We start from the raw sequence: 14,774 nt of genomic DNA, 5'->3' as shown, positions 1-14,774 counted from the left end.
ATGCAAACTCCTTAAAACACACTACCTGTTCCTGTTGCTGCTAACATCCACATTCAGAAAAAGCTCATAAGATAGTCAACTGACCTTATGCATTCCTTAAAGAAGTATATACTTCTCTGAGGTCATTTGAAATCTAATGTACATGGTTTGGCGTATTTGTTTTACACCATCCAAGGCGTTCCTGGTTTAAAAACCTGTCTGGTTTCAAAGCTTGATGTAGTCTGACTTACCTACATTTAAGCAAAAATGTATTGTTAACTTCTGAGCTTTTTGAATACGGTGGGATATAGAATTACTTAAATACTTTAAAGAGTTATAAAGATTTTTATTTCCAACTATTTTCACAAAATGGTAGATTATCGTGTCTGCTTGTTGGAGGAATACAAGGATTTTTTTATTGTTGTTGTTGTTTTCAAATGGCACAGCATGCCTGTTTGCCCTGTGATTTTTCCTTTGGGGCCCATCATAAAGAAGGAACCAAATAAATGTGAATTTGGAAAGCAAGCACCCTGCTTATTCATGGTATGTTAGAGTAACATCAAGCCTTTGCAATTTTGTCCACTTCTTTGTTCGGGGAATCGGTATAGCTAGCATTTAAATACTTCTGGTGAGACTGGGGATGATTGACTGGAGGTTTGCTGATAGCATAATATTGAAGCCACCTCCTTGGGATCAAAATACGACTTCCCCAATCGTGCTAAATGTTGGGTGTGTTTTCTGCTTCTATTTGCATTTCCTTCAGTATTGATGCACTGTTACTAAGAAGCCTCTTGGGTTTGCCAATTGGAAGGTCGGCAGTTTGAATCCGTACAACGGGGTGAACTCCCGTTGCTCTGTCCCAGCTTCTGCCAACCTAGCAGTTTGAAAGCATGCCAGTGCAAACAGATAAATAGGTACTGCTGCGGCAGAAAGGTAAATGGTGTTTCTGTGTGCTCTGGTTTCTGTCACCGTATTCTGTTGCACCAGAAGCGGTTTAGTCATGCTGGCCACATAACCAGAAAGCTGTCTGTGGATAAACGCCGGCTCCCTCAGCCTGAAAGCAAGATGAGCGCCACAACCCCAATGTTGCCTTTGAGTGGGCTTAACCTCCAGGGGTCCTTTACGTTTAACCTTTTAGCATTTATGAAGTCCTTTCTGAGTATTCAGTGAGATTATTATCTCAGTAACCTGTACAACAGCACCTTAAAGGTAGGATAATATAATATTAGACATTTCCATAATTTTGGGTATCCCCTTTATATAGCTCTAGCCGTTAATCTGAAAAACCTAATTGGTGACAGGATGTGGCTCAATGCTTGGATGAGAACACACTGGGAGCCCCATTCAAGGCAGGTCCTACAATTACCCAAAGGAAAGAGTCTAATTTGGAAGTATCATTAAAGGACAGATAATTGCCAAGTTATATATATATATATATAACATAGGGTTTTTTCCCCCCGTAATCCAAACACTGATGATACGGCACCTCCATTAGTTATCTTCTGGAGTGCTCTATTCATAGTGCAAGTTGTAACCTTTAATATCTTAAATGACCCCAGACCACAGTACCTTAAGAAACACCTTGTCCCAAACCTATTAAGATTGGTGTTTGGGGGGGGGCTATTCGTATTGCCGTTTGAGGTTTGATAAACAGCCACAAGAAGCAGAGCCACTTGTGGGACATTCTCCCAAGGGGCTAGGCTACATATTTAATTTCTTTTCAATTGGTCTGTTTATTTCAACAGGCTTCTCATTGCTTCATTTAAACTGATTATCACATTGATGTTTTGAGGTTTAATGATTTTAAATTCTTTGATATTTAAATGAGATTGCTGCTGCTTTGAGTATTTTATAGTAAAAATGGGGCTATAAATATATCAACAGAAATAAAATGATTCGGTCTGTCTCTTGCCCTATTTCACCCAAAGAGAAGGATAATAATAACTGTTGTAGATAGTAAGAGCTGAGGTTGGAGGTGCTTCTGAGGGATGGATGATGTCAGGTGCAAAAATTAGTAGTAGTAGTAGTATAGCGTCCTTCATCCAAAGATCCCAGGGCAGTTTACAACAGAAAAATAAAAAATGAGAATACAAAATACATAGTAAAACAAACAAACCAATAACCGCCCCCCCAACATATTTTTAAAACCTTAGAATGCTAACTAGCTGAACACTTGGTTGAAGAGAAACAGGCCTAAAGCTATATAATGAGGGCGCCAGGTGAGCCTCCCTGGGGAGAGCGTTCCACATGTGGGGAGCCACCACAGAAAATGCTTGTTCCCGTGTTGCCATTCTCCAGACCTCTCCTTGGAGGGGGCACACAAAGAAGGGCCTCAGGAACTGCCCACTAGCAGTGCCTCAGCTTTTTCTGGATTGAGCTTCCATTTGTTGGCTCTCATCCGCCCTTTACTGAGGCAAGACAATGTTTCAACACATCCACTGCCACACCTGCAGCTGTAAAGGAGAAGTAGAGCTGTGTGTCAGCAGCATATTGCTGACGACGTACACCTGAACCCCGGATGACCCCCCTCAGATGTTTCATGTAGATGTTAAATAGCACAGGGGATAAAATTGAGGAACTCTGAGGAACTCCCCATTGAATGCTCCACGAGACCGAAAAACACTCCCCAGGCATCACCTTTGGGAAACTAACATCCAAATATGACCAGGACCACCACAAAGCAGCGCCACCTACCCCTTACTTCATAAGTCACTTCAAAAGGATAGCAGGGGTGATCGTATCGAAAGCAACTGAAAGGTTGAAGAGAATTAATCCCCCCCCAAAAAGACTCTTGTGGCCATTTGTATTATGTATTCAATTTATTCCCCACCCTTTCAATATTAAAAACAGTTTAAAGCAAATTAGACACAGAAACAGAGTGGGTCATGACAGTTATCAAAGGCCAGGGTAAAGAGGGGCATTGCCCATCTCTCTTACCTCACAAAATGGGAAAACTAAAAAGGGTCTCTGGTGAAGATGTGGGCAGGTTATAGGGGAAGAAATAATTCTTCATGTTTGCTATCCTCAATATATTTAAGGCTTTATAGGTCACAACCAATTCAGCTCCAAAATGGTACAGGTGATGAAGCACTGGCAAAATATACTGATATCAACCAGTACTTTTATTTTTATTCCTTATCTGTGTTACCTTCTAGCAATATCTTCTTTTCCAACCTTTTTATTCAATATTGCTTGATAATCAGAATATTTATTTATTTTTGCTCTGGAGCTGCTTTGGTGTCTCAGGTGAGAAGCCAGCATGCAAATTAAACCTGCAATATGATACACACCTAATATAATTATGGTGAGAACCTAGAGGATTTAGGGAGGGGGGTGAATCTAATAAAAAAGGAAAACCTGGCTTACTAAATGTTGAGATTAAATAGCATCTACAATAGGGGATGAATCTTGATAAGTGAACAGGAAATTATGAAAAAGAAAAGTGCTGCAAAGGATAGAAAACTGTTCTTTATGCTCCCTTAAAAAAAAATCCAAACAACAATTCTTATTTAATAGAAACTGACCTAAGACTATATTTTCACTGGGGTTGCTTAAACGGCACATCTATTAGAATAGCATTATTAATTCAAGTAACTAAGGCATTGGGATAATCCAGTTAATGAATATCCAACCACTGACCAAGTGATAATCAGGTACAAAAGTATGTTGAACTTTTCTTGGCAGAACTGTACAGATGACTGGCTTACTGAGCAGTTACATGCAACAGGCAAAGTACAATATTATGGCATTTGTGTGGCACCCTAGATGTTGGTGTAAACAGATCTACCCTCACGCTATCCCCTTAACGGAATAAAGATGTTGCTAAACACTATTGATAATTTTATCAATATTATAATCGAAAGGTACATCAGTTTTGCCATTTCAAAATCTCTAATTAGGACTCAGTGGGATTATAGAAAGAGTTGCTAAGCAAGGAAAAGATCAAATGAAGTCTGGGAAGCCATTCCCTCCCCCCCCCCCCTTGTGGAAGTTTATGTTCCTTTCAGGGGATTTGTTATTCTGCCAAAATAAAGCTGTGCGCCTGACATTTCATACACTGCTAGCAAAAATGGCTTGTCCAGTGTTATTTTGAGCGCCTCGGTGTCTTGACCTCCTGCTGTGGGGTCTGTTGCTTCCTCTGCTGTCCTGGGAGTGAGCTCCAAAAGCTGCTGGTTTATGATCTGGAAGCAGAAAGGAGCCCAGTGAATTTGAGAGTCTGGCTCAGCGGAGTATGACAGAAAGAGATGACAAATGGCAATCCCCATAAATAAAAAGGTATGAAAAGTGCTAAACAAAAGGACATGGGATGCAGCAAGAAGCAACCCATAATGTTTACAGAAGACTTGTTGAATCAGCTTTGCCCAAAGACTTACTAGGGCAGTACAGTATGGTCTTGTATTAGAAATATGCTTCACATTAGCAATCCATCTTGGCTGAAATTTCCATACTGATCAGTGATCACTCCATACATTTAGATAATAATCCCTGACCATTGGCCAGGCTGGCTGATTCTGATGGGCGCTGGATTCCAACGACATCTGGAGAGTCATAAGTTCCCCATCCCTGGTTTATATTAAGAGGCAGTAGAATGCCAGACTAGGTCATTGCTTCATATTCACATAGCTAACATAGAATCCACAACTGTTCTTCCTGATATTATTTCCTTCAAGTATTTACAGACCACTAAACATGGCCAAATATCACCGTGGTGTGGTATGGCTACATGCAACTAATTGAAGCAGTTTTCAATTGGATCAGATACTGCCTGGGAGTCAACACAATCTTCTGGAGAAGCCTATTAAAATAGTGTTTGTAGCATCTGACAAAACGGGCATAATATTGGAGGGTGTCCAACTTCAGTGGCCTTTGTGCTCTACAAGGCAGGTGTCATTCTGCTGAAGGACCTGAAAAGGAATTTCAGACGTGCCTTTTCCTTTCCTTCCATTTCAAAATATGTAGATAAACAACACTCTGCCATATTTGACAACTTAAAGTATCTTAAAGTGTTGCTTTGAGGGGTAAATGACTGATTATAAGCCTCCTTAGCAACTTATTTGGCGAGAGTGTTATAAGTGGAACAGGCTGAACACGGGGATAAATATATGTGGCGATGACATGACAGTTTTTGAAGGCGAAAAGCATGCTTGGCAGGCTGACATTTTGAATGGAGTTGCAGGCATGCTCAATATGTTCCCTGCAACCAATTTCCCATTAAAAGTGTTCCTTGGTCTAGTAGTGCTTTCCCCAGCAGAGACTAAAATGTCTGCTTCTACATGTAAATACATATTTGGAAACCTAAAGGGAAAAAGCAAATGGGAAGGGGCTGGTTCTGGGCCTTCTTGGTGGTGGCACCCTCCCTGTGGAACGCCCTCCCTTCAGATGTCAAGGAAATAAACTATCTGACTTTTAGAAGACACCTGAAGGCAACAGTGTTTAGCGAAGTTTTAAGACTGATGTATTTATTATGTTTTAGATATGTTTTAAGATGCCCAGAGTGGCTGGGAAGACCCAACCAGATGGGTGGGGTATAAATCATCATCATCCTTCTCCAAAATGTCTGGTGGGCAGTAGTGCTGTTAGGCTACAGTTTGAGACAACACAGAGGGCTCCATTCAGCAGTATTATCTGGATGGCCCAAAATGCAGCTGTACTGGTTTAACATATTTTTAAGAGCAGTAATAACACATTACTATCTAAAATGTCAACTGCTCAGTGAGTCCAGAGTCTAAAATTGCCAAACAGTAAACACAATTTCTTGCTGGAAAAAGGCTAAGAACCCTTTTTTCTCCTCTCTTCGTCCTCCCTTTCACTCAGCACTGCAGTCTTTTGAGGCTTCTTTTCATTTTTAAAATCATTCATCTGTATGTAACGTCTTATCTCCCCCTTTGTGCTCTGATTCCTCGAGCCCTTGTCCTCTCATAGCGTTGTCTTTGGTCCCCTGCCTTCCTGGCATCTGCTCCAAATGTTCATCTTTCGCCCACTACAGATTTTGCTCTCTACAACAACTAGCCTGCTCTCTATTCTGTTGTTTACATGGACTTTGTCTCTGTGTGGAAGATGGAAAGCGCCTGCGCTTTTGCGTAGAAAATAGACCATACCTTCCCAACAGTTATGTTGTTGTCACTTAGTCGTGTGAGGTTGGCTTTATTTCCAAGCAGGTAAGACAGGGGCATTTTGCCAAGGAGTTCCTGTATATCATATGTGCTTTCCAAGCACACCTTTGGCAAAGTCAGCTGGATTTGTCTGAAGAAGATACAAGAAGGGAGAAAGAGAGGAAAATATATTAGCAAATTTGTGTATGCTGATTTATATGTGGAGATCAGGGCCGGCCTGCCCATGAGGCAGACTGAGGCACCAGCCTCAGGCGGCAGAATCTCACAGGGCAGTGTCCCTGTAGGTGCCTTGCCCACCTCTGACACCAGAGAAGGACTCGCAGAAGCTTCCAGTGAGATCTTGCAGAGCTGGCACAAGCTGTCTTGAGAGTTCTGTGAGATGTCACAAGATCTCACTGGAAGCTGCTGGCACCACCATGCAACCCCAGTGAGCCAGACTTTGCCCAGGGAGGCGGGGAGGGGGGAGGAACTTCCTGTTTTGCCTAGGCGAAATAGGACAGGCTGCCCCGATGGATGTGCAAATTTAGAAATGTCAAAGGTGACAAGGCAAGCCAGCTAAATCCCCACTGAAGTCACCCCCAGGTCAAGTCTTCAATTTGCACCACAACCCAAGTGAGCACAAGGCTGGATCTAGATGCATCAAAAAAGTGTTTCAGGAAAACGTGTTGTAAACCTCATTATGGGAAATCACATTGGCGAAAGACAGGACTCCACAGCGCCTTCTGGTGTCACAGTGTTATAACACATAAAACACTTTTTCTTGACTAATATAGCTGGGTCCTAAATCAGCTCCTCTCCAATCCATTTACTGTACTTCCAATTAATTTCCATCAATTTAATTACCCTAGTCATTACCTCCCAAATCATCTTTAGACAAAATAATGTAATAGAATTATAACAAACAATAAAAAATACGTCTTCTTGGGGGAAAGTTTGGTGTGATCACGTTTTGGTTATTGCCCTTATATATTTTTTAATATGTGTTTACTATGTAAGGCACCCTGAGAACTTTGGGTATAAGATGGACACAAATATGGTGAATTTTTTAAAAAATCACCTTACTTCCCCAGATAAATATCCCACCCAACAACTCAGATCACCCCCAATCCATTTTCTTCCAAAGTCAAAATCTACCCATTCAGGGCACTTTAGAAAATGATTTGGGGCCCATGCATCTATTTCTAGCAACACCCTGCTCTTGGGCAAAACACTCTCATGGAAACCCTTTGAAATTTGAGTAAGAGGCAAAACAGAGATGATTCCTATGTCTGCCCTCTCTCATAGTATGCTCATAACACCCACCTAAGTATCAGGGGAAATAGATCTTATTTTGTTCTGGGCCCCTGTGAGGATACTTAATCGGTCCCTTTCCCCTCTTTCTTTTAACAAAGTAAGGAAAAAGGGAGCTCTTACCTTCACCAGACCTCTCCTTGGCTTAGCATACAGAGATAATAAGTGAGATTATAAAACAGATTTAGGAGTAGAAAGGAGAAAATTAGACAGCCCTGTTATTTATTTTTTTAAAGGCAGAGGGTGCAAATGCTCTTTGCTGGCATTTCTAAATACCTGTTGATCAAGATTTAAATGTTGTTGTCAATGACAGGTATTACTATTTGGACTGAGGTGGCTGAGTTTAACTTGGAGAAACTCTGTCATTACCAGTTCTCTGGCAACTGGATCTAAGTGAAAAGAGACAGCTATCCCACCTGACTGTTGCTGGTCCCACAAATATGTAATGTTGCATAAACAAAGTATACCTTGGGGACAGTCCCACCAGCCATTCGTTGGAAAGAACCTTCATGGAATATTGATTTTCAACACTGGCCAGGTCACTGTTATTGGTGGGCTGCAAAAGCAGCAGAAATAAATCCTGGCTGAGAGGAATTTTGATGGAAGAAATGTTCTGGCTGGGATCACATTTATGCTGAAAGGTTCCGGTTATTCTCATCATTGGTACAGGGATTGTTTTGTGTGAACTGAGCCAGAATTCCTGAGGTTCTTTCAGTAGGGAGGCTCCCTTTACAGAGACTGAAAACAAAAATCGGAATATGGTTATAGGGAGAAAGGAGTTGATTTTTTAATCCATTTGGTTGGTTCACAAAGTGCCACACTGGCGGAAATTTCTTTTAATTCATTATTCAAAACATTTACTCCCCACTCTGTTTCTTTAACAGAATTCAGATGACTAACAACAGCAATTTAATATGACTTTTTTTAAAAATGAAGAACATCAAAATAAAAACAGTTAAATTGACTGTTAAATTCAATTAAACCCTCCTCCCATTTTTTGGCAGAGTGGTAAAAGAGAAAACCCATAATTCCTTGGGGTTATTCTAGAAGAAATCACTAATGGGTGGAACAATTAATTGATGCAAAAGTCAGTTACACACTAACGCTACTTCAATGAATTGGGCTTATTGCTTTTAATGCTTTAGTTGAGATTTCTGCATTGCAGGGGGTTGGACTAGATGACCCTTGGGTTCTCTTCCAACTCTACAATTCTATGATTCTATGATTTTTAGTTAAGGAATCTTGAGGACCCTCTTATTCTATACACCTGAAAAAGGTAAAGGACCCCTAACAGTTAAGTCCAGTCACGACCAACTCTGGGGTTGCGAGCTCATCTCGCTTTACTGGCTGAGGGAGCTGATGTTTGTCCACAGACAGTTTTTCCAGGTCATGTGGTCAGCATGACTAAGCCGCATCTGGCGAAACCAGAGTAGTGCATGGAAACGCCATTTATCTTCCCACTGGAGCAGTACCAATTTATCTACTTGCACTTTGACATGCTTTCGAACTGCTAGGTGGGCAGGAGCAGGGACCAAGCAACGGGAGCTCACCCCGTCGCAGGGATTCGAACCGCTGATCTTCCAATCGGCAACCCCAAGAGGCTCAGTGGTTTAGACCACAGTGCCACCCGTGTCCCTTCTATACACCTAGTGCTGTATAAAAAGAAAGAAAAAAACCCCATTGACTCTGCAAACCTACTAGAAACTTTAAGCATGCACTTGCACTGTTTAGAAGCTTTTTTCTTTTTCAGTAGACTTTGGAGCCCCATTAGATGCTCCAAGAATTTCCAGTGGCTGTTGTGTGAGCCAAGGCATATTGTTATAGGAGCACACTACAGATTCCTCACCTATTTGCACATCCCTACTGCTGATTAGCTATCGTTGCTTTGAAAGATGGGGGAAAGGTAGAGAGAGTGGCTCACTGAAGGCTTCTCATGAAAACATCAATGTGCGTGCACACATGTCCACATAACACAGCAGACAGGCTGATTTCATTGCCGCAAGATGTTGACTGAAATAATTTTTATGGGAATTGCTTCTGTCCTTTAAACCAGATGAAATCAATTCTTGCTCCCTCAATATCTATTTCCTGTGGTAGGCGGGAACAGAAATTCAATCTGCAGAGCAGTATACTACAAGGCTTTGACTTCCTGTGCCAGAGACAAACTGTGGCAGTAGCTACTGCATGTGCTATTGCCTATGACATTTAGCTGTCCATCTTTGAAAACAGCTGGTGTAAAACCTTGCTGGGCAATTCTTACATTAGCACAGTCTTAGGGAAGCATGTGCAAGCCATCAAAGACATGGACTTACCTGTAAGAGTACAGATATAAATTTCCAGACACGCGTTAGAGGATTTCCCACGTTAGAATAGAAGATTTAATACTCAAAAAGTGAACAGCGTGGCATTATGGGGTACATAAATTCAGTTCACCTGATGAAAATTTGATTCCCTATAGAATTGCTACTGGTTTCAACAAGTTGGAATTCTCCCTGCTCACTTACCTTTGAAATGAGTGTAAGTTGCTAACAGGAGGTTAGTTTCTGGATCAATGTCTGCCGGCAAACTCTTACTATGGTGGATGCCTTTGACAAAAGCATTAATTTCTTCTGCTGCCTTTGTGGGGTTTGTAAAGTCCACAGCTCGTACAAAGAGATTCATGTTTGGAAAGACCAAATCATTGACAAAGGACTCGGATAAACGGATTTCGGGGGCAGAAAAAAGCCAGGAGAACTTCGAGAAGAACAGCTGATCATCTTCTTTTGAGTGAAATGGACTTTTAGCAATGCTGCTCAGTACAGAGAATACTTTGCGCCCATCAATTCTGTAGGTGCAGTTTGGATTAACGGATGAGGAGTCAAATCCTAAAAAAATCTGCAATTCCTTTGCTGTTTCACCAGAGGCCCCTATATAGAAGGCTAGCAAGGACTCGTAGCTGAATGTGGGAGACAGAAGAATATTTTCTTCCTTGTGCATTTTCCTCAGTTGTTCATAGAAACGTGCACCCATAATATAAATTGGGTCTCTCAGCTCTCTCCGTAAATGACTTCTTTCCTCGCTCTTGTTTCTGACACCCTCCTCATGGGCCGAACTGATGTGAGATAAATTTGAGACGGGGACAAAATTATTCACCTGCTGTTCCCTGTCTTCCACTTTCTTGCAACCAGTTAGGTTTCCTACGTCGAACAGATAGAATGGGTGGACGTAGACCCGGTCACAGCCCACAATGGTAATGCAGAGAAGGAAGCACAAAAAACTCACTCCGGGGTTCATGATTGACTGCAACTTCAGCGATGTCTGTTGAAGAAGGAAAAAAGCAACAAAGGGAAGTTTTGTGAGTTTGCCAAGCATTTATTTCTGCCAGGTAAAATGGCTACTCAAGCCACAACCAGTTAACGGGGGGTACTTCGTACCTCCCGTCTTCTGCCCTGGGTGGAAATGCTTCTAGTCTGTGGCTTGCTAGGCTTATTGGCCCACACTCTGAGATTAAAAGGCCTGTGCTCACCCGTATCAGTTAACAAAACCACAATCAGATCTAAGGGTTACTATGCAAAAAAGCTGTAACTGACTGATCACATCGTGTATTTGAGTCACGTTTTAGATCAGTGGTTCCCAAAGGGGGCACTGGAGGTGCAAAAGACTATCATTGGATCAAGCTCATCAGTTTTATTGAAATAATCAAACCAAATAGTTTTAATTGGATTATGAAGAAATGTGCAATTAATTGTTAACTGTCTTGACTTTCATTGTGTTGTTAACTTCCCCAGTGTAGGCTGCTATTCTGAATAATGCTTTTTATATGGTAGGGTAGAGTAGGGTAGGGTAGGGAGCACTGGGGATGAGTTTATGGAACCAAGGGGATAGTGGCCTGAAAAACAAGGGGAACCTCTGCATTAGAACCTGGGAATCTGGCTGCTTTCTATATCACAACTACTAGATGCTGTAAGCTTTCTTCCTTTTCCTGCTCAACCAGGAATCATGTGAAAATATGAAGCTGTCTTATAAAGAATCACACCATGGGTCTATTTACCTCATAACTGGCTATTTGGCAGCAAGTCCTAAAGATCTCAGATAGGGATGATGATGGTGATGATGATGAATACTATTATTATTATTACCCTATGACCTGAAATCCAGGGGGTTGGACTAGATGACCCTTGGGACTCCTTCCAACTCTATGATTCCATTATCCTTATTTATGTAGGCTGTACAAGAATGAACTTGTGACTTTCTGTACTCAAAGCAATAGTGAAACCTGGTCACCTACGCAATGGGTAAGAGCTGCATCTCTTTGCTTTTTTAAATTCCCATTTTAATTTATGCATGAATTTTTAAGAACATTTTTATAAATGACTCACTGGTATGTGGCACCACTTAGACTAAAAACAACAACAAAAACCAGAAATTACTGACTGTTGTTGGAGATGCAAAATGCCTAGAACAAATATATTCCACATTATGTGGACATTATGTACAAAAATCCAGATATTCTGAAATTCAGTATTCTCAGAAATTTCCCAAGAGATTCAATGGTAATACTGTTTGGTTAATACTATTTCTATTATTTCCTCAAACCACTTGGCAGCTGCAGCTGGTTCACAATCCTTGATGATGATGATGATGATGATGATAATAATAATAATAATAATAATAATAATAATAATAATAATAAATTAATTAATTATTTTCCCAGCCCCTCTGGGAGGCTTACAGTACATATAAAAGCATCCTGCTTTATGTTGTCCCATCTGGCAGTAGTTTAATATGACCTTTGAAAAGAGAAGACCCTTTCCAAAATATCTCTGTTAGTGCTGTGCCCTTGCATCACCCAACAGAGATGGTCGGGCCAGTTAGTACCAGCTAGAACCTGAATACGGTCCTTTGTTTGAAGACTTGTCCAGGCCAAGTCTGGTTTAAAGATTAAAAAAATAAACAAATCTGAGCACAGAGGAGGGACCCTGAAGTTGCACAGCAGGGTCAGCCGGTACATAGGACATCTGGTCGTAGTCTTCCTCCTATGATGAGATGTGCCACATTTCTATTTTAATTAGAAGAACTATTTCTAAACTTGCATCTCTACATTAGCTTGTACAATGTTTTATGCAAATCTGAGTCTTCATTCCCCTACCCCTGTTGCAACACACTTTTTTTTGCAGTGTATAAGGAGCCACTCCATCTACACGCTCTGGAACACTGATCATTGTGGGCAGAGACCCATATACACAGGGCTTCTCCTGCAGACATCCATGCCTAATAGCTCAGTTGGTTAAAGTGTGGTGCTGATAACACCAAGGTTGCAGGTTTGATCCCCGTATGGGACAGCTGCATATTCCTGCCTTGAACTAGATGATCCTCAGAGCCCCTTCTGTGGCCACTAAGGCAGGGTAGAGAATCTGTCAGACCTCTGAGGTAAGGTCAGAATTACAACTCTGCAGCCCTTTTCTATCCAAGATGCCATTTATTTATTTTTAAATGCATGAAGCAGCCTAGTTACTTTTGTCGGCTGAGAATCTTTCGTTATGCAGATAACCAGGATGTTTTCCTCCTTTTTCTTGCACAGGTCTCAGCTTTTGAGTAAGGTTTGGTTATCTTTCTGAGACTGATAGCATAAAGACCAAGAGCACCACAACAATTTCCCACTCAGAACATCCCACACTTCATCGCAAGACTCTTCCTAACTGAAGACCACAGCCTTTTCACCTCTTCTGACACCATCCTTTTCTCTCTTCCCATGACTGTACTGAACATCCACAGTAAATAAAAAAAAAATTCAATCAGCTTCTTGGCTATTTCATCTAACTTCACATAAGTGTTAAAATATTTAATTCCTTTCCATTTTTACTACCTCTCTTTACATTTATTTGCAATCTGTACATCTCAAGGGCCATTGAGGAAACCCAGTCAGATGTGTGGGGTATAAATAAATTATTATTATTATTATTATTATTATTAGGGGAGTTAGCCCTTGACTTCTGCAAAATGTTGATTCTACCTTACGTCTGCAAAGGTATATGTTGCAAATTAATGTACTGCACCAAGCTAACCTGTTTCTTGCCATTTTAGAGAAAAATAATAATTAACCTTGTTAGCTTTAAGACATAAAATAAGGCTCACACATTATCTTAGAGCATATAAGAAGAATCCTAGTGGATCAGCTCCAAGGTCTCACTGGTCCAGCATTCTCTTATGACTCCTGCCATTCAGATTCTGCTGGGAAGCCCATAGCGCCACAGTCAGGACATGAGCAGAACAGCATCTCCTACTCATGATCCCCAGCAAGTGAAATTCCAAGGCAGGCTGCCATCACAACTATTTATAGCCTTATATTCCATGAACCTATCTAAATCTCTTTTTTAAGCTATCCAAGTTGCAGCCATGGCTACATCCCTTGTTGAGGTGCAGCAGCCAGAGCTGTGCACAGTATTCCATGTGTGGTCTCAACATACATTTGTATAAATGCATTATTAAGGAACCTCTGTTGGGGGGGGGGGGACGTCAAACTGTAACACATATGAATTTGTGAAAAGGATAGACACTTATTTCCTACCAACAGGGTGAAATAATAATATGAATAACAGTGCTATTTAGATACTCCCTTTTGCATCATTTCCCCCTCAACAATTATAAGGTCTGCAAATGAGTATATACACCTCTCTCACACTCACTGTCTTGTGAAGTGGATCTCCTGCCGTTTCCTGCGCTCAGGATCTGACTCCAAGTGACAATTTGTGCTCCTATTTTATCCCCCTGATTGCCTAACCTAAGTTACACATTAGCTGCCCCCTCTGCTCTCTGACTCCAATGCACAGTGTCCTGAGATATGTGTTTTTCCATGTATTTGTAATCATTGCTCTTTCCTTTTCCTCGTGAGAAGAGCAAACATTAGCTGAGGAGGCCGCTTCATCAGTTCCGAGTTTGCTGTCTCCTCACAGTATTTTTCCTCATCTGTTCTCTGTCCCCTAAAAGAGAAGCAACTCAAATGAGGACCTCATCCTGCAGGGGAAACAATGGGACATAGCAGGAAGTTGTGTAAATAGTCTCTAGCACAGCTTTTGTATATTCTAAACAGGGACGGTGCTCCTCAGGGAAAAGCTCAGGCCTTAAGAGTAGAACTCAATGTCATGCTAAGGCCATCGTTCTACCGGCGCAAGCATTTATTTTTCTAATATGGAATTATTTCCCCACTCTTCCCACCACACGATACTCTGGGGTTTTTCTCAATCCCCCAGAGCTCATTGGAGTTCAGTGCACAGGGAAAAGAGGGAGAAATGCCCTATTGCAGCAATAGGATTCATTGCAAGTGCAACCATTTAGTTGAATCCAGCCCTTAAAAATTAGGACCTTCAGCATAATTACCGTATTTTTCGCCCTATAGGATGCACTTTTTCCCCT

At 41.3% G+C, this 14,774-nt stretch overlaps 1 protein-coding gene across 2 annotated transcripts; it reads right to left on the bottom strand.

Annotated features, from left to right (window-relative positions):
- Window positions 1-2,781: 2,781 nt before the first annotated feature.
- Window positions 2,782-14,196, bottom strand: AGT (angiotensinogen). Of its 2 annotated transcripts, none has more exons than XM_083496923.1 (5): window positions 14,048-14,196; window positions 9,887-10,679; window positions 7,850-8,120; window positions 6,078-6,222; window positions 2,782-4,160 (listed from the first exon to the last, which is right to left on the bottom strand). In XM_083496923.1, the coding sequence occupies exons 2-5, from the start codon at window positions 10,653-10,655 to the stop codon at window positions 3,972-3,974; spliced, it is 1,374 nt and encodes a 457-aa protein (XP_083353049.1). In that variant the 5' UTR covers window positions 10,656-10,679; window positions 14,048-14,196; the 3' UTR covers window positions 2,782-3,971. The 2 variants fall into 2 exon arrangements, with proteins under 2 accessions (XP_083353049.1, XP_083353050.1); XM_083496924.1 differs by having other exon boundaries at window positions 14,033-14,095.
- Between the last annotated feature and the right edge of the window lie 578 nt (window positions 14,197-14,774).

The sequence above is a fragment of the Podarcis liolepis genome, assembly GCF_965112155.1.
Source record: "Podarcis liolepis genome assembly, chromosome: 3".
NCBI classification, from domain to species: Eukaryota; Metazoa; Chordata; class Lepidosauria; order Squamata; family Lacertidae; genus Podarcis; species Podarcis liolepis.
The sequence above is the reverse complement of the archived record's forward strand: the minus strand, read 5'-3'. Positions and strand labels throughout refer to the sequence as shown.